We start from the raw sequence: 20,989 nt of genomic DNA on the forward strand, positions 1-20,989 counted from the left end.
AATAATGTATTTTTTACTCACCCTCATGTTGTTCCAAATAGTTTCTTCTGTGGAACAAGAAAGGTGAATATTGATGAAATATACTGACAGCTCTGTATAATAAAAGTGAAAAGGAACTAGAGCTGTCAAGCTCTGAGAAAGCACAATAAAATACCGTAAAAGTGGTCCATATGCTTCCAACTCTTCTGAAGCCACATGGTAGCTTCATATAAGGGAAAATGAAATTGAACACATTATTTGCAGAGACCCTTCCCCTATGCATCTCAACAGTATTCAGCATTCATCACAAGTAGTTTTGTTGTGTGTTTTTTTGTTTGTTTGTTTTTTCAGTCCGTTTGAATGTCGTATTCCACCGAACAAATAAATTCACAGATGTTTGAAATTACATGAATGTGAAAGTGAATGTTCATTAGGTGTCCTTCACATAGAATGTTCTTGTATTTTAAAAAAAGCGTGAACATGAAGCAAGGCAGTGGAATAAAGAAAAGGAATGTGTGTCTAGGGATGTGTTTTTTAAAAAGTTGAACTTGAGCATTTGATCAAGCACATATACATATAAAAACCAGGCAACAGCAAAGTAAAATACAGCCCCTTAAAGGGATAGTTCACCCAAAAATGAAAATTCTGTCGTCATTTATTCACCCTCATGTTGTTCCAAACCTCAATGAGTTTCTTTCTTCTGATGAACACAAAAGAAGGCATTTCACTTGAAGTACAGGGAGTGCAGAATTATTAGGCACGTTGATTTTCTGATCATATTTTTTTTCCAGGCACATTTGACCAATTCCAAACCACAGTAATCCTAATAACTACTATTGATTTAGTATTTAATTATGTATAAGTGATATATAATTGTTCATGAAGGCTGGAAATGAAAATCACCTTATATTCAGGTGTGCAGAATTATTAGGCATGTTTTCTTTTACAGATAAATTGAGCCAAAAAAGAGATTTAACTCAGACTGAAAAGTCAAAAAGTATTAAATGCCCATGAGAAGGATGCAATACTAATGCAATACTAGACATTGCAGTTAAGGCATGACCATTGGACAGTGAAATGCTCGTTGGGTCAGCAGGATCTGACAAAAACAGGTGGTGAAGAAAAGACACCTGTTAACTGCAAAAGAATTAAGAATTAAGGTGAAGAATTAAGGGTGAAACCATCAGGAACCCTTTAGTCTCCAGCGCCACCATTTTCCAGAGCTGCAACCTACCTGGAGTCTCCAGAAGTGCAAGGTGTCAGGATCTCAGAGACTTCAGTTAGGTAAAGAATCCTAAAAAATGACCCCCACTAGATAAGAATCATAAGCTGAAGTGTTGTAAAATACATGAAGCCTGCTTTTTTATAGGCTTTATATGTTTTATAGGTTGAGAGTGACTCTTGAAGGACCAGCACCACATCCTCTAGTACCACTGTTTGAAGAATTCATCTTCCAGAATCTGGCAGTACGTTTTGGGAGTTCATTTTAGTCCATCCTGAAGTCCGTTTTGCAGAGATGGACTAAAAATGAACTCCCAAAACGTACTGCCAGAATCTGGAAGATTAATTCTTCAAACAGTGGTACTAGAGGATGTGGTGCTGGTTCTTCAAGAGTCATTCTCAACCTATCTGTCCATAAAGCCTATAAAAAAACCTTCTTCATGTATTTTACAACACTTCAGCTTGTGATTCTTATCTAGTGGGGGTCATTTTTTAGGATTCTTTACCTAACTGAAGTCTCTGAGATCCTGACACCTTGCACTTCTGGAGACTCCAGGTAGGTTGCAGCTCTGGAAAATGGTGGCGCTGGAGACTAAAGGGTTCCTGATGGTTTCACCCTTAATTCTTCACCTTAATTCTTAATTCTTTTGCAGTTAACAGGTGTCTTTTCTTCACCACCTGTTTTTGTCTGACCCTGCTGACCCAACGAGCATTTCACTGTCCAATGGTCATGCCTTAACTGCAATGTCTAGTATTGCATTAGTATTGCATGCTTCTCATGGGCATTTAATACTTTTTGACTTTTCAGTCTGAGTTAAATCTCTTTTTTGGCTCAATTTATCTGTAAAAGAAAACATGCCTAATAATTCTGCACACCTGAATATAAGGTGATTTTCATTTCCAGCCTTCATGAACAATTATATATCACTTATACATTATTAAATACTAAATCAATAGTAGTTATTAGGATTACTGTGGTTTGGAATTGGTCAAATGTGCCTGGAAAAAAAATATGATCAGAAAATCAACGTGCCTAATAATTCTGCACTCCCTGTATACCGGGGAGACGTAATATGTAAGATATTTATATTAAAATATCCAAAAACCACTAGAACAATGTTATATATTTTGTTGACCTGTGTACTTACATTATCCCAAACGTTTCCAACAAATCATCTATTTTAAGACCGTATGGGGCTTATGCTCATTCACAATCGTTTCTATCGCCAAAGGTGCTTACTTGCTTATTTGAGGGAAAATGGAGGAGAAAAAAAACAGCGCATACGGCAAAAGAAGCTGTTATACCTTTTATTTAACGTTATTTGTATATTTGTTTCTTAAACACTGAATCCGTATGGGGCTGTCATTGTTGTTTCGCGGGCTATCGGACGTCAGAGTTCGTAACTGGGAGTACATCGATCTAGTACGAGTTCACGGGTGGGAAGTCACGGATTTGACTGCCGTTCCAGTGCACTTTCACGGGTAGAAGGATGGAAAAACACGGGTTACGGGTTGCCTGGAACGCGGCATAATATATAATAATATCGATTACCAGCTACCGAGCGAACGCACAGAGTAATGTTAGAACACAACTTTCTAACTTTTCAAAAGCTCAGAGATCTGTGTTTCGCACGGGTCTCTCTCATTAGCATTTGCTCCCGGAGGAGCATCCCGCTTCATACCATCGTAATGTTAATAAAACGTTAATACATTCACTCATTCATGAACATGATTTCTGCCCGTCAGATTCCTTCCCATCGACTGTGGAGGTGAAGAGTTAAGACTACAACTCCCATGATTCCACGCTCATTCACGGCGTCAGCAAGCTACACCTTTGTTTTGAATAAGCGACTTGTAAAAAACTTCTATAACAAACCTCTATAAAACTTACATACTGTGCCTTTAAGTTCTACACAATTAGGGGCCATTTAAGTCTCAAACATATCAGTCTAGCATATGTTGACATATAAAATCAATGAAAAAGGATTGCAGTGAAATGCAAAAACACATTCTGTGTGAACGGCCCCTCACCTTTTTAAAGAGACCCAGGATTTAGTCGTTAAAAACGCACAGTAAAAATGGGCTGGCAAGTGTTGCAAAACAGTGTCAGTATAAATTAAAGTAACACTGACAGAGACCTTTGCATCCATTGGTTTTCTCTCCTCAGTGATGTTTAAGTCCATTAACTGCTCCCAGCAGGCCTTTGCTTTAAGTCTCCCTTCTGAAATGTCACTTATCTGCTCTTACATAACATATGGCCTTTAGGAGGGCACTTATAATCATGGGCAGAATGCAATCTTGCATCAGCATCTGTGAGCTTTGGCAGTACATCCATGAGGCTGCCTTTATCCATAAGAACTGCAGAGCCAATGAACAATTGCCAAAATATCTAAATGTATAGTGCTGTGAGATTTATGGGAGCAAGAGTAAAATTGAGATCTCGAGGGAGGACGATAGGAAGACTACGGTTTTCACAGACATAATTCTCTTTTGACAGAGTGCATAAATCAATAAGTGAAGCACAAAATAAAAACTCCCAGTGACGGTTATCTAAAGCCCAGTCAACAAAGAGACACAAAGACAAACAATTCAGTGTAATCTTTCTTCACAATTAAGCAGACAAGCCACGAATTTAACAACCATTCCATCAAAAGCTATTCAAGTGTTTGTGTGCAGTAAGTTACATTCTGCTCCACATTTGAGCTCTTTTTAAGATAAAGGCCTGGTTTCATACATAGTGAGAAAGTCTATTGCTATAAAATAGTAGTTGTTTGGCTAAACAATTTAGGTGTCTGTAAAATATACACTTATATAGACTTATTTCATCTCCACTTGTGCTATAAAACCAGGAACCTGAATTTGCAAAATCCGAAGCATCCTTTTTCATTGACGAACTTTCAAAAATAACTGTGGGCTTTTAAAAACATTAAATGTCCCTGCCTCTAAGGGTGTGGGATTGTACGCATTCTTGTGATAGTTGGGAAAGTCAAGAGTGTGTCTTTAATTTGTTAGCCTGGTGCGATGCTTCACAAGAATTATTTTACAGGTTCGGGTACCTTATTGAATCGCTGTCCGTGTGTTTTTCAGCTTCATTTGTTGGCAGGAGTGAACACATGCAGACTGCTTCTCAACAACCGACTGCTTCTCATTGTTCTGTGGTGACTTTTTCTCTCCTCTGCCTAAAGAAGTCAAGGCAGCTAGTTTGAACAGGGACTTCGCTGAATTTTACATAGAAAAAACATTTAACATAAGATTAATTTTCCAGTAATACTGCCATTCAAACGGGTTGGTAAGATTTTTTAATGTTTTTGAAAGTTTTTTTATTCTCTCCAAGTCTGCATTTATTTAATGAAAAATACAGCAAAAACGGTCATACTGTGAAATACTATTACAATTTTAAATAACTGTTTTCTATATTAATATTTTAGCATTTTAATTTTAATTAAATATTACATTTAACATTGCTCCAGTCTTCTGTGTCACATGATCATTTAGAAATATTTCTAATATGCTGATTTGATGCTCAAGACACATTTCTTATTAATATTATCATTATTTTTTGGTTTCTTTATAAAATCTCTTTACAGTGACTTTTGATCAATCTAATGTCTCCTTGCAAAAGATTTAATTTCTTAACAAACATCATACTGACCCCAAACTTTTGAATGGTAGAGTATACATGATATTATACTTTATATAAATATTATACAATCTTTCCCCATAAGTATAACTCAAACAAAATATATTGCGGTATATGTTGAAAATAAGAGAATAAAATATAAACGTAAAATTATCAAAATTTGCAAAAGCTATATATATACACAAGTTTATATATACATGAATGTGTGTGTATTTATATATAAATAATAATTAACAGAGTACACACACACATATATTATGTAAACACAAACTTGTATTTTGGATGCGATTAATCGCGATTAATCTATTGACAGCCCTAATATATATATATATATATATTATTTATTTATTACAACAAAACAAAAATACTGATTTTCAATTACAACCTGCTAGAACGTCTCTATTGCTTGTTTTCTGCCTGCGGTTAACATGCTCCTCACTCAATGTGGGTATTGTCAGGGGCTTGAGATGTTGCCAGGGCACCATGTCCTGTGTCTAATATAATCAGTCTCACTGAATTACTATCCTAGCTAATAACATTATGACCTGGTGACACCAATTTAGTCCCTATAGGCTGAGGCCCTCGACTCCTTCATATTACACGGTCTGTTTGCCTCAGCTGCTGTCTGTAGAGATATGCAAGGTTTCTGTAAAGACCCTGAAAAAGGGGCACTATGCTGAACTTTGAGTGATTAGTCTCCAAGGCCCGTGAAAAAAATGGGTCAGGTTTTGACTTTTTAGACAGACTTTTGAGCCAACAAACAAATGTAGTCTGAATAATGAGGTAAAAATGTGTTACACAGGAGGTCATCCAAGTGACAACCAATAACAGGAGAAAAGCTGTCATAAAAAGATTGAGTGGAGCAACTGTAAGCTTGTGCAAGAAGACGCAGGAACGGGCGTTTATAGATGCCTACGGGCACAACCTGAATAACACCCAGTGCCATTAATACAACACATCTGGATTCTATTACTACAACACAGACACCCCCCCCCCCTCCCTCCCTTTTACATATTATATTTCAGCTGCATACACACAAAAAAATCCTGAAGTGTCAGTTAAAGACACACAAAAGGGTCCTCTGTGTCAGCTTTCAAGCTGAAAAGGAATGAGTAATTAGATTAACTATGAAGTGGCAGAAAAATACTAAAAACTCTATCATAAATAATAAAGCAGTGTCCAGAAAGGTTATTTTTGTTTCACATCCGGCAGAAAATAATTATATCATGAATATCCACAGGCATGCATTCCTTGAATTTTGTTTAGTCATGAGACAAGGCCATCCATTTGAGCTAATTTAGTTTTTACATCAAAATGCCATTGAACTCATTTTTCAAGTGGTGAAAGTAATTCTGTATACTTTCACAAACGATTTACTAAGCGAGACAACTTTTTAACAGACTGAGCATTTTGAACTGCATATAAATACTGCCATTCCCTTGTCGTCTTATTCTGTTTATTTATTGTTAACAAGTTTCCACAATCTTGGCAATATGCTAGGAAAACATGTTTTTAATTTTCTGCTGTTACTTTTGCTAACAGACAGCAATAAACAAATATGCTACCTTCTCTTGCAATATCATTAGAAAGAAAGCTTTTACAATACAAAATACCAATGAATGACCAGTCTAACCAATTACATCTCAACCACCGAAAAAACGGTTTCACACTTTGAAATCAAAAGTCATACCCATAAATATATATTGCAGAAAACAAGACTAATAGATCCCCACCATACATGCCTTGAAGACACACAGGTGCAATACAACATTGCAAGGTGCAATTAACGTGATTTCATACATCTGCAATGTAAAACAGTGAGAAATAGCCTTTCGCATGCAGCCATGAGAAGGCTCCATAATTGCACCACTGGGTCTGATGAGCAAAGTGTGCGTCTGCTTAAATGCACTGCGCATTAGTGTCTAAAATCATATTTCCATTTTTAATAAAAGCGGGTTAAGAAAAATCCAAACAAAACAAAAAAGCCTTTGACATTTTGCTCTTTAGACAAACAAGTAAATGGAGTCCGATTTCCATCACCAATTTGTAGAAGCATCGAGTTTGAAACGACACAAATGAGTCTGGAAAAAAACAAATTTGGATAAATAGGATCTCACGGTGGGCGATACAGTTGAGATGTTGTGTTGTCTACAGGAGCCGTAGTGAAACTCAGTGCCCCCTGCCTGTGATATAATGCAGACCAGATGTCAGCTGAACCGTGTGACTAGCATTAGCAGCACTCACAGGAGGCTTCATTGTCTTTCACTGGCAAGCCAAAAGTCAGCATTCCTGAAGAAGCAAACAAGAGACTAACCGGCAACTGCCGCCTTTTCCCGTTCTCCCTCATTTTACTTTAGTTTTATTGAATTCCTTAATGACATTTAAACACCAAGACGAGTAGGAAGCTGCAAGAACAGCAAAAACAAAAGTGCCTTGTACATGTAAGATACCAGACCGACCACGGACTTGGGGAAGGAATTAAACAATTCACGTTCCCTAACAATTTTTTAAAATAAACAATTGTAAAATGCAGAACAATTCTGCTTCCAAATTGCATCATTTCAATAAAGTCAAAACAAACAAAAAAATTTAATTCCTTAATTTTATAAAATACCACTGACAAAACTCAAACATGTCAGTAACTAAATACCATAAGAACAATTAGTAGGTCTCAAAGGACTTGCAACATAACCCAGTAGGTTATCAGTTCTTGTTTCATGGAGTTTTAATAAAACGGAATTAGTAACTTAGCTCAGCAAGTGAGTCAGATTAACCGAGAAACTGCTCCAAATGATTCTCAAGTGTTTGTGATTCACAAAAATGAAGCCGGTGTCATGAGAAATCGAGTCACCCCAGGAATTGGGTCTCCTTTAGGACCCAGGCGGTAATGCCTGATCAAAAGTACACACAAACGTTGTGTATTTTCAGTCATCTTTAGTCAGATGTATTTGTAACTGTTATCAACTGTATTCTTTTTTATTTCTTAAGGTGTGACCCAAAGCCCCTCAGTTCATTATTAGGTTAGTCTCCCTGGGGTGTTATCGTATGTTTATGACAGGAGGTCCTATCAGTTCATCCTAAGGTTATAGTCTCACTGGCTCTCCATGGGGTGTCATTGTATTGTTTGTGGAACATTTGTTACAAGGTATAAAGCTCTGTCACGCAGACATAACTTTGGGTTAAGATTGTTGAAGGCTGACGTGATAACATCGCTGCTGAAGAACTGCTCCACTACACCTTCAGTGAATTCTTCTCCCCACAAGAAATCTGGTCAAGCGCACTTATTTTATGTATTATAGAATTCTAATACATTGGCGAGCCACCCTAACCAATTGCTCGGCCAAATACAGTAAAATCTATTCTAATTCTAACACATGTAAATTGGAACCATAACTGTAAGCGAAAAACAAACCTAATATAATGTAAGTTCATACACTGGATAAACCCAATATTAATAATACATCATTGCATAGTAATATATACATAATATAATGTAGAATATAAATACGTACAAAATACTATATGGCCTACTGTGACATCCTTAATTTAAAATTATTTTATTAGATTACCTGTTAATAATAATAATACGTAAAAATGACAAACAATAATACAAACATATTACACAGTAGTTATAATAACTGAAATTTTTGCCAATTTAATGGCCAATGTGTGGTGTATAAAGCTAGCAGGCTAATCGGGTAGATGTGTGCGCTATGCTAGTACCGCCAACTGCAAGAACGATAAATGTTTGATTTCTCAACCTATAGCTTCAGTTATAGACAAGTATATGAACCATGTATTTTAAAATACATTAATGGTCATTACAACGCATTTTAAACTATATAAATCATAATGTGATTTTACAGAAAATCTAATCAGGCACTAAAAATACTACCCCTTAAGTCTGTTGAACCCAAGGGGGTAATGCAGCACCCGGAAAGCGTACCTTCCATAGGGGCACCCATTGCTAACCAAGCCATCACCTGCTGTTAGCATTCCATTGACTCCCATTCATTTTGGCATTACTTTGACAGCGAATAACTTTATATCTGAGGCGTGAGGTGTTTGTTCAATATTTTGAATTCTACTGACATAAGTGGAGCATGCTGCTCATGCCTCTCTGACTCATCTTAGAATGAGATGAAAGCAAAATAAACAACTTTTAAAAGGTCCTTTGTGATTCCCTACAACTGCCAGTGCAATTAAAGAAGCTCAAAATGAAACCGATTCATGATAAAAAATTAAATATTGGAATAAGAATGTATTCAATGCACGGGGGATTGGTGAGTTCTGACATCCTACAAACCTGGAATTTTGCTATTTATGTTTTCAGTCACATAATGTTAAACACAACGGTGAGCATGATGATCTAATAGACCTATAAGCAAAATACAAAATATTATAAACAATGCCATTTTAAATGGACCATTTCAATAGTTCACACATTTGGCTTCTTTTCGTTCCAACTAACTGTGGTAGAGAGGCGGCACAATGATTAATGTGAATAATTTCAAACACAGCACTTAGCAGTGGTCAAAAAAGATTTTGGATTAATTCCTGCTTTTAAACTCGGGATTTAAATTACCACACAACCCTGGTGTTTGTCCAAAAACAGTATAATTTAACTGTATAGTATAATTTTATTTTGTGGATGGATGGAGGGAGGGAGAAAAAAACCCTGACATTTCAGATTCAGACTGCAATAAAATAACTGACTAACCCCAGTAAATTCTGGAATTATCTTACATCCCCATGTCAAATAACTTCCCTCTTAATATGGCTACAAATCTACATCTCACTTCAGAACAGCTGAAGATGTGCCACTTCAGACTGCTGGGATATACACATTGAATTGTCCAAAATACAATGAGGAAAAAGAGATATGGTCACAAGTAACCACACCATATCCATGAGAAACAAAACATTTATTTCAAAGTCTATGGTTGCCATTTGCCCCTAACAGGCTAAAAAACACATATACAGCTCACAAATCACTTAGGAAACTATGGAACCAGGATTTTTCCTTTTTCACCTTTCTCCCCCTTTCTCTTCAGTTCCTACAATGCTTTCCAACCTGCGGGCACGAATGGAGGGCAGCTGTTCATAGATGATGAAGCCTAGCTCTGAGTTCTGCTGGGGCAGCCGAAAAAGAAGAAGGTGATTCTTCAACACCTGAAGCAAAAAAAAAAAAAAAAACAGATGTGTCATTACAAGAAACAACACCAGGAAAGGTGAGAAATCAAGAGGGATATATAATGGAGAAAAAGTCAGATCCAGGAAATGGAAGGTCTCTTCAAAGTAGAGGCGAGTGGCTGATGGTACCTCATCTGTCAGGTAGTAGGTCTTTCTTAGCAGGCTCCGACGTGCTGCCTCCACCTCCTGCAGAGTGTGTAAGTCAGGTTGGTCATAACTCACAGCACAATGACAAAATAAGACAGCTAAGAGACCATCTATCACACTTGCTTCACTCTTCCAACATATTTCAAACCCAACCACTCCATTTGGGATTAGGTGACAAAACACTTGCGCATATAAATGATAGTTTTCCCTGGAGAAAACATTTGCAATACTTAAATGAACACACCGACTTTTTGGGACTTTAGCTTATTTCACCGTATCTCCCAGAGTTAGATTAGTCCATACATACCATTCTCATTTCCGTGCGTGCCATAACTAGGTCTGAAGCACCCACCGCTAGCCTAGCTTAGCACAAAGAATGGAGGTAAACGGCTCCAGCTAGTCTCCTGCTGGGTGCAGCAGGCGCAATGATATTACGCAGCACCTGAAAATAGGCTGATTTCCGTCAACATAACCAACGTGACAACCTGCTTGCACAGAGAACGTGCTGGGGACCATTTTCAGGCGCTGCGTAATATCATTGCTCCGCTGCACCAATGGTACGACAGCAAAGTTCCTTGATTATTACGCAGGAATGAGAGTATAGTTTCTAGCCATATCGGTCTAGAAAATCGAAACTTTTCATTTTCCGTCGGCCTTAGTACACAATGTAAATATACACATCACAACATGTAAATAGGAAAATGTTGGCGTTATTTTGTCACTTATTGAGCAGGAGGCTAGATGGAGCCGTTTACCTCTAGTGTTTGTGCGAAGCTAGGCTAGCGGTGGGTGCGTCAGACAGAGTTATGGCACGCACCATGATGAGAATGGTATTTATGGACTTATCTAACTCTGGAGGATACGGTGAATAAGCTAAAGTCCCCAAAAGTCGGCGTGTTCATTTAAGTATTGCAAATGTTTTCTCCAGGGAAAACTATCATTTATAGTTTTTTATAAGTGCTCCTTTAATGGGTTAAATATAGGTCTTTTCCTCATAATAAGCCATTATATGGCTCCAGAAGACTTGGAATATAATGCACGAGTCATACTGACAACTTTTATTTTTGGAGCTTGACAGTCACTGGTCACCATTAACATTCAGTGTATTGAAAGAGCAGCTTGGACATTCTGCTACATGTCTTTTTTTATGCTCCATTTAAGAAAGTAAGTCATATGGGTTTGTAATGTTGTAATAACATGAAAATGATGACTGAATTTTCATTTTTGGAACCTTTAGGATTGCTCATCATTAAGATTTTTTTGTGTGACATTGGTCTTGCTCGGTATAGTACCTGTAAACTAAAACTAATAAAAAACTGAAATAAAATATTAGATAAATATTAGATGAAAAACTTAGGGTGTGTTCACACTTGTAATTCGGTTCTCTTGTTTCTTTTGGTCCGGTTTGCTTGGCGTTCACACTGTCATTTTTAACACGGTTTAATATTTAACTTGTCAAACATCCAAAACAATGCTGTGTGCTGGGCTAAATGCACTCGCTGTATGTGCGTACATATGATGGAGCTGACAACTCCCGAAGAGCTTATAAAATTTGTAAAGGAGTCAAAACAGCAGCAGGAATCCATCCATCCATCAGACACACACACACAAAAGAAGATCTGCTGCAAGACATGGTTCTGATGCCTGTACCAAACTAAGATGGGCAACAACGCAACTATGACAAGAAAAAACAGGTACTGTATATGCTTGAGCATTCTGTCCTTTTTAGGGTCGCATCTTGTCCCATTACGTCCTGTTTTTGGCTCATTTAGATGTCTTTGGTCCATGTTGCCTTCATATTCATTCAAACTGCACCAGAGTTCGTTTGGAAGCAGACCGAGACCCATCTTTTCAGGGGTCGTGGTCCGCTTGTTTGGTGCGCACCAGAGTTCAGATGGCAGCGTTCACACTTGTTCAAATGGACCGCACTAACAGAGCAATCGCACCAGAGTTCGCTTTAATCGAACCAAACATGCCAAGTGTGAACACACCCTTAAATGAAAATGTTGTTTTGGCAGCTAACTGAAATAAAGTAAGTTGAAATACTACAATGACTACATCTGAAATAAAACTATTAAAATGTAAAGATAATAATTTTTTAATAAAAGGGAAAAAACTAAACTAAAATTAAAACTAAAATTATAAAAAGTAAAAGCTAATTCAAAACTTTAATAAATACTATAATAGTACATAAATAATACTAAAATAACACTGGTCTTGATGCCCTTGTAGTTTACCTCTGCCACTGCATCCTGGGAGAAGATAAAGGCATTGAGATGGGCAACAGCCACCGCATAAAGTACAGGACACCAGCTCCTCTTCAAAGCTCCTGTTACTAGTGCTCGAAAGTACAGCCGCAACAGGGGCAGGGAGTCCTCCACAGGGGATGTGAACTTCTCCAATGGAACAGGCAGCTGTAAAGGACAAACGAATCAAATTTCAGATGGAGACTGTCTTAACTGGTTCACGAAAAGGATTTACAGTTTAGTCATATATATAGCACATATCTTGGATAAGCTCTGAAATGACTTAAAAGGGCTATTTTCTTTCAGTAAGAACAGCCATGATTTCAACCAAACAGCCAGTGTCAAGTATATTCAGTATAGTTCTACTTTTCAAATTACAAAAAAAGTTGAATTCAATAGCAATATTCAATAAAATCACTTTCATTTATATGCACTGGAATAACAATACATGGAAATAAACAACATTTGTCTCCATATATTTACTAAAGCCATTTCAAGTCACCATGAAATCAAGATTGTTTATGAAATATTGCAGTATTTATTATAAATTAATTTAATTTAATTCATGTGCCCTCAACTTTTAAAGCTTTAATATTCTGTCATCATTTACTCACTCTAATGTTGTTCATCTCTCGTAAGACTTTCAGGAAATTGAAAACTGAAAAGAAAATCATCTTTTTGATGAAATCTGAGAGATTTCTGTCCCTTCATTGATAGTCCACACAACTACCACTTTGACGCTTCAAAAAGTTCCTAGAGAGAATGTAAAAGGAATCCATTTGAATTGAGTGGTTAAGGTCCAAATTTTCTGAAAAGACATGATCCCTTGATATGATGAACAGATTTAATTTAGGCTTTTATTCGCACGCTGACCTTAACTATTGCATGTACCAAACGTCTACTGGAAAAGCTTCACGCCAACATAACATGGGCACGGATAAAGTTAAAACCTAGCAAATCCAGAAGTATATCCATCGTTAGAGGGAAACTCGTAGACCAGAGATTTTGCATTGACGAAACAACTATCCCAACAGTGTTGGAAAAGCCAATAAAGAGGTTCAGCCGATGGTACAACACAAGTCTCAAGGACTCAGACCAGAGTGACCAACTAAGGGAAGAAACCATCAAAGGCCTTGTTTGCATAAACAATTCCTTGCTTCCTGGCAAGCTGAAACTCTGGTGCCTACAATTCGGATTACTTCCCCGTCTAATGTGGCCTCTAACAGCCTACGAGGTCCCCATTTCCAAAATTGAGAAACTGGAGAGAACAATCAGCCATTATATCCAGAAGTGGCTTGGACTCCCGCATTGCCTCAGTAGTATTGGCCTGTATGGGAAAAGTGCTCTGGAATTGCCTGTCTCAAGCCTCACTGAAGAATACAAAAACACCAAAGTGAGACTGACATGACCTTGAACGAGTCTCAAGATGTCGTAATACAAGTGGCTGCTCCCAGACTGGCAAATGGAAGTGGACCACGGCTGAGGCCATACAGCAAGCAAAATCTGCTCTCAGGCATGGAGACATTGTAGGACAGGTGCAGCAGGGAAGAGGTTTTGGACTCCGAGCAAGCTGGCCCTCATGGTACAAGGCAACATCCGCCCAGAGAAAAAAGCTGGTAGTAGCAGAGGTCCGGCAGCAAGAGGAGGCAGAGAGATGCACAAAGGCAGTCTCACAGTCCAAACAGGGACTGTGGACTAACTGGGAAAACGTAAGCTCACCTGGAGGGATCTTTGGGAGATGGAAGGAAACAGGCTGAGCTTTATCATCAGAGCCACCTACGATGTTCTTCCTACACCCAAGAACCTAAACCAGTGGACTGAAGAAGATCCATCATGTCCTCTCTGTCGAACCCCAGCAACATTAAAGCACATCCTTGTCGGCTGCAAATTGAGTCTTTCGTAAGGCCGTTACACTTGGAGGCACATCAGGTCCTGAGACAACTGGCGATCATCCTGGAAGGAAGGAGAACCATCACCAATGCCTTCCCTCCTCCAAAACATGCATGCTCAAAATCCATTACAATCATAAGAACAGGACACCTTCCAATGCAGCAAACTACAAAAGTGGAATCGACACTGCTGGACGCTGCCTGGGACTGGAACATGCAAGTTGACCTAGACCGGAAGCTCAGCTTTCCCCCAGAGATAATTACAACTAACCTCAGGCCGGACCCGATCATGTGGTCAACCTCGCAAAAGTCTCTGTTCGTTGTGGAACTAACTGTGCCATGGGAGGCTACAGTTGGTGAAGCGAATGAACGCAAAAGCCTGAAGTACTCAGACCTAGTAGCTGAAGTAGTACAATGGGGCTGGCCAACCCAGTTGATCCCAGTAGAGATTGGTTGCAGAGGTTTTGTAGCCACAACAACAACTAGGCTATTGAAGGGGTTGGGAGGCCTTCCAACAATCTGTTAGGTTGCTGTCAGAGGCTGCTGAGCAAAGCAGCAACTGGCTGTGGCTAAAAAGGAAGGACCCCAAATGGACTGCAAAATGACCAAGAGGGGTAAAAACAGAGGGGAGAATACCCGGGACGCTAGGTGTTGCTTTAGAGCCCTTTGGAGGTGTCGTGGGCCAATCAATGAAACCCCAAGGAAGGAGGGTGTCCACCTGATGACCCCCATGATGTGATTACCCCTACCCACTCAAGATGTTAAGAAAGTGCTGATTATTCAAATGGGTTTTTCCAACAAGTCCTATATGCTCAACATATAAACATTCATCAACTTACACATCAGTTATGATAAACGGATCAACAGATTTTCTGAGCTTCCACAAGAACCAATGAGGTTCGTTCTCGCGTGTCAAGCAGATTCGGTTGAGTTTATGTTCACTAATAAATGTTTGTATGTGAAAAAAAGACTACATTCTATCGGTACATATAAAGCAATCGTGTCTCTTCAGAAAATTTGGACTAAACCACTTTATTCATATAGATTATATTTACAATCACTTTGCAAACATTTTGAAGATTCAAAGTGGTAGTTGTGTGGACTGTCAATGGAGGGACAGAAATCTCTCAGATTACATTAAAATATCTTCATTTGTGATATAAAGATTAATGAAAGGAACAACATGATTAAATAATTTGTTGACTCATAAATCTATTATTGCAAAAGAGAGTTTGAACTAAATCACAGAAATGAATGAAATTTATCAACTCTTACGCCGTTTTTGCTGTAGTATAAATAAGAGAAACGACTTCACTGGTTACTGTGCATCAAGCAAGCATGTTTGAACATCCGTTTACCATATTTAATGTCCACTATGTATGTGTTGATCAATGTTTATATGTGAATAAAAGCCTGAATGAAATCTGTTTATCAATCAATCTTTTTGAAGTGACAACATTTTGGTAGAATGGACTTTCAATGGAGGGACAGAAGTAATTTGGGTTATTAATTTCTTCATTTGCGCTTCAAAGATGAATGAAAGACTTATGAGTTTGGAATGACAAGTGTGAATAAATAAATGACAGAACTATCCCTGTATCACTCTCATAATTGAGTTGCGAGACATAAAAGGATAGGCAGTCTACAACTAATTTAGGACTGAATGACAAAAAAATGTGCATTAAAATATTAGCAATATTCAAAATGTTGCCTAATTTTATATTGGCATCAAAATAACAGTGAACAAACTATTCACCACACTAATATCATGCATTTGGTAGATCCTAGGCAAACAAATGGGTGAACTCAAGTAGACTACTCAAATCGTCTGATGACCTTGGGAACTGCGATTCAATGCTCAAAATCTCAGTCTGAATTGGATCAATGGTTCAGATGCCAATATTTCAATGAGAATGTTTCCATCATGCTTATCCTGCACGTAGAACACTTGATGAAGAGAAACCCCTTACCTGCTGTAGTGAGACCCCCAGCGATCGCAGCATTCCCACATGTTCACCAAACACAGCCAGCCTCATGATGACACTGTAGCGCCGCTGCAGAGGCAAAAGCATAAAGCAGCCAAAGAGTGGGTCACCGAATGACACAGCCTCATACTGTGCCAGTAGAGCTGAGTATAAGTCATGAAAGGAAGCCAGGCCTGGTGGAGCCGAGCCCAGATCCAGCGCCTCAAGCTGGGCTGGCCGTGTTAGCCTGCGAAACAGTGCCCAAGTAAGCTCTTGCACAGGCCGTTCCAGGAAGAGGTCACTGGAGCACAGAAAGACACAGGCTAGCCGGGCTAACTTAGCCACTGGTGGCACCACCGTGAGCGCCTGCTCCCTCCAGCTCTCCAGAACAAGCAACCATTGCAGGCAGTGAGTGGCTGACTGTACGGACCCTGCTGGAAGAGACTCGACCTGCTGCCCACCGCCAGCTGACAGTCCCATTTGCTCATAGAGACTGATGAGTGGTAAAAAGGGCCAATCGGAAGGCAGGGTGGGGCCGGTAAGCTCAGGTAGAAGATGAGAGCGGACAAAAGGGTTTCTGCCGAGGTACCGGTCACGGGATGAAAGGACAGATGGTTCCAAGTATGCAAGGTGGGTGAGGTAGCAACCGCGGATGGAGGGCAAATGATGAAGTGCGTCACGTAGCAGGGAACCAACGGCAGGTGAAGTCTTCTCCTGGAGCTGCAACTCAGCCAACGCGGCCACCTCTGGTTCACCACAACCATCCTCCCTAACAAGGAAAATAAATTACAAATAAATCCACATTACAAACTTAACTAAAAAAAAAAAGTATTATAACAGATAAAAAAACAATTATATTCTCAAAGTACATCCTTCCAGTGGTTAAATTGCAAAAAATATAAAAGACAGATTTTTTTTTTTTTTTTTTTAAATGAAAACTTTAAAAGTTTGGGGTCGGTTTTTGAAACAAGTCTCTTATGCTCACCAAGGCTGCATTTATTTTATTAAAAATACATTAAAAGACATAATATTCCTGTGACGGCAGGTGAATTTTCAGCAGCCATTACTCCAGTCTTCAGTGTCACATGATCCTTCAGAAATCATTCTTATATGCTGATTTGCTGTTAAATAATTTCTTCTTATTATAAGAGTTGAAAAGTTATGTAGCTCAATTTTTTGTGGACACTGTGATGTGGCTTTTCAGGATTGTTTGATGAATAGAAAGTTTAAAATAACTGTATTTATTTGAAATTGAAATCTAGCACAAGCGTTATTTCCAGCAGGCCACATAAGCCCATCTAAGGTACGTGTATATACACTGATCAGGCATAACAAAATATTGTGTTGGCCCCCCTTTTGCTGCCAAAACAGCCTGGTCCCGTCAAGGCATGGACTCCACTAGACCCCTGAAGGTGTTCTGTGGTATCTGGCACCAAGATGTTAGCAGCAGATCCTTTAAGTGCTGCAAGTTGTGAGGTGGGGCCTCCATGGATCGGACTTGTTTGTTCAGCACATCCCAAAGATGCTCGATTGGATTGAGATCTGGGGAATTTGGAGGCCAAGTCAACACCTCAAACTCGTCCTCCTCAAACCATTCCTGAACCATTTTTGCTTTGTGGCAGGGCACATTATCCTGCTGAAAGAGCCACAGCCACCAGGGAATACCGTTTCCATGAAAGGGTGTACATGGTCTGCAACAATGCTTAGGTAGGTGGTACGTGTCAAAGTACAATCCACAATGTATGGCAGCACCCAAGGTTTCCCAGCAGAACATTGCCCAAAGCATCACACTTGCTCCGCCTGCTTGCCTTCTTCCCATAGTGCACCCTGATGCCATGTGTTCCCCAGGTAAGCAACGCACACGTCCATCCACATGATGTAAAAGAAAACGTAATTTCTCAGACCAGGCCACCTTCTTCCATTGCTCCGTGGTCCAGTTCCGTGCTCATGCGACCACTGTTGCCGCTTTCAGCGGTTGACAGGGGTCAGCGGCTATGCAGCCCCATACACAATGACTTTGTCGCTGGTTCACCACTATTCCTTCCTTGGACCACTTTTTATAGATACTGACCACTGCAAACGGTTAACACCCCACAAGAGCTGCAGTTTTGGAGATGCTCTGACCCAGTCGTCTAGCCATCACAATTTGGCCCTTGTCAAACTCGCTCAAATCCTTACGCTTGCCCATTTTTCCTGCTTCTAACATCAACTTTGAGGACGAAATGTTCACTTGCTGCCTAATATATCCCACCCACTACAGGTGTCTTGATCAAGAGATAATCAGTGTTATTCACTTCACCTGTCATAATGTTATGCCAGATCAGTGTACATATGTGGCACTATTACTCACTTCCGGCTTAGCCATAGCACGCAACCAACCCTCCCTCCCCGCCTCCTTGACATTAGTATTCTCATTCCATTTAAGTGTAGGCCTACAGTATGTTCTGCACTGTTTGTAGTTTTTCTTTTATCTCTCGGTTTCAGATCGCTGCATGAAGCCTTCCAAGCAGTCCTCGAACGTAGTCTTTTTCATCATCTCTATCCAATATTCTATTAATCGCTCAGGCTCAGCTAATCAGATTTTTTTGTAAAGCTCAACTCCCATTCGGAACCATACCGCCAAACCAAATGTTGTAAATTAACAACAATAAATCATGTTTTATTGCCAGAGTGGTCCTGACTGAAATGTCAATTTAATGCATCCTTGCTGAAATTCTTCCCCCCTCCCCCAACAAAAATCTTACTGACCCCAAACTTTTGAACAGTAGTGTAAAATATAAGAATAAAACACTGTAAATAAAACACAAAATGAAACATTCACCAATATATAAAAAAACTAAAAGCAACAACTGCCAACTGTCCATGTAAACTGTCCACTATCCTGTCTGAAATGTGCAGTTTGCTGCTCTCTTGTGTGTATGATGTGAAACTACAGCTTGATAAAGCTGGGAATTCATCTGAACCATAAATGTATTTCTGTCAGGACCACTATCGTCGATTGGCGGTATGGTTCTGCTCTGGGCAAGAACTCCCTGCGCATCCATGCAGCCTAGCACGGATGAGAGTAGAGAGAGCAGCGATAAACCCCCCCTAGCGTAAACAGAACAGAACCAACAATGTATTGCAGGTATCATTAATGGCAATATTAAAATGTACAACATAATTCGGAAATTTAGTCTGATTCAGGGGGAATCAGAATGCCAAATCCTGACTGAAGAGAGGAGCTGGGGATGGAGGAAGGAAATTAGCTCCAGAGAAACGCGATAGCTGCTGATTGTACTGAAGGAGCTTGTATATGAATGTTGTGCTAGGCATCGTATTCTTATAGGTGACAGCTTGACTAACGTAACCTGCCAGAACTAATGCTCCGCTTGATTTATAGCATGTTTGAAACTACTGAAATACAGAAACATCAGAACAAAAACAGTACAAAATCAGAACGATGAACAATAACATGCAGGCAAATCTAAATACCCAGCCCTTGATGTAATTTCTCCTAATGAGTTTCAGCTCTTATCCTGTCCTCATTGCACATGTCTGAAGAGGTTCAAGAATATTAATACTATCATTTCACTTCAAAGCAACATAAAAATACATAAACATAATAGGTTACCGAGATAAAATCAAATCACATAAATTGCATCCTAGAGACCCTCTGATCTTGTAGGCACTTAAACAAATTCTTACGTCAGTTATGGTTAAAAAAAAAAAGAGGGCTAAAATGGCATTTTTTTCCCCGTTGCTTTGAATTATGCTAGACATAACTTCAATTTTATGTCTTTTTTTCTCCATTCAGTCATTCTTCCATTTATTCCAACTGGTGTCAAGGTAACTTTTAAAGGATGTATGAAGTCTAGTGCCTAGCATCTGTATATTTCTGTAAAATGTTCATATTATTTTGTGAATACAATGTATGAGACAAATTATGACCGCACTTAGACTGCAAAGCCAACACTGGGAGATGAGAGTTTGCAGCAAAGCTTCAGCAGAGACTTACGGAAGAAGGCTGTGGCTGAAAGTCATGACAGACATGAGTTCATGTGCCAAGTATTCACTGCCAGGCAGAAGCCAGGACAATAAAGCCAACGATACTTGGTGGAACAAGGAAGCGTGTTTGGCCACCTCTGGGTCGACTGGAACCTAAAGATTACAGAATAAATCAGGGTTCCCATTTCAAATTTCACATTTCAGGGTTCACATTTTGCATTTCAAAATTCCATACTCCAGACTCAAATTTCCAAACCTCTCCGTAGATTTTTCTGACCGCATTTAACATGCATGGATCATCCGGAATTATTTTAAGCATTATATTTGGTATATATAATATAATAACTATTTCTCGGGTTCTCTTAAAGTGATAACAACAATCAGATTTTCCATGATTGTTTGGTCTTTTTCAGTGGCATTTGAGTAAACATTCTTTTAGTGAAGTTCAAAATAGATTTGCTTATGATAAAGAAACATTTCTGAATAATGAAAAGGTACACCTTGAATTACTATATGATCACTTAACTTTTGCAATGAAAACACTCTGCTTGTATGATACATTTATTTCTATAAATTCTTAATTGTATATGTTAGAAAACTGAATAGGGGCAATAGTCTGGAAACAATTATTTTTCCATACTTATCCAGACCTGGAAACTACTCAAATCAAATTCCATACTTTTCCAAACAGAGTGGGAACCCTAATGTATTCAATTTAAATGT

General features: G+C 38.9%; 1 protein-coding gene across 2 annotated transcripts in view; it reads right to left on the reverse strand.

Moving 5' to 3' along the window:
- Positions 1-9,746: 9,746 nt before the first annotated feature.
- Positions 9,747-20,989, reverse strand: part of rpap1 (RNA polymerase II associated protein 1) — a 45,217-nt gene continuing 33,974 nt past the window's right edge. For both annotated transcript variants that reach the window (XM_079833302.1, XM_079833303.1), the window contains exons 21-25: positions 20,277-20,419; positions 16,286-17,048; positions 12,418-12,594; positions 10,163-10,219; positions 9,747-10,012 (exon numbers count right to left, since the gene is read on the reverse strand). In XM_079833302.1, coding sequence (XP_079689428.1) covers positions 9,869-10,012; positions 10,163-10,219; positions 12,418-12,594; positions 16,286-17,048; positions 20,277-20,419 — 1,284 coding nt within the window. In that variant the 3' untranslated portion in view covers positions 9,747-9,868. The remainder of the gene's footprint in view (positions 10,013-10,162; positions 10,220-12,417; positions 12,595-16,285; positions 17,049-20,276; positions 20,420-20,989) is intronic.

This window comes from Gobio gobio, assembly GCF_949357685.1.
Source record: "Gobio gobio genome assembly, chromosome: 13".
In the NCBI taxonomy this organism is placed as follows: domain Eukaryota; kingdom Metazoa; phylum Chordata; class Actinopteri; order Cypriniformes; family Gobionidae; genus Gobio; species Gobio gobio.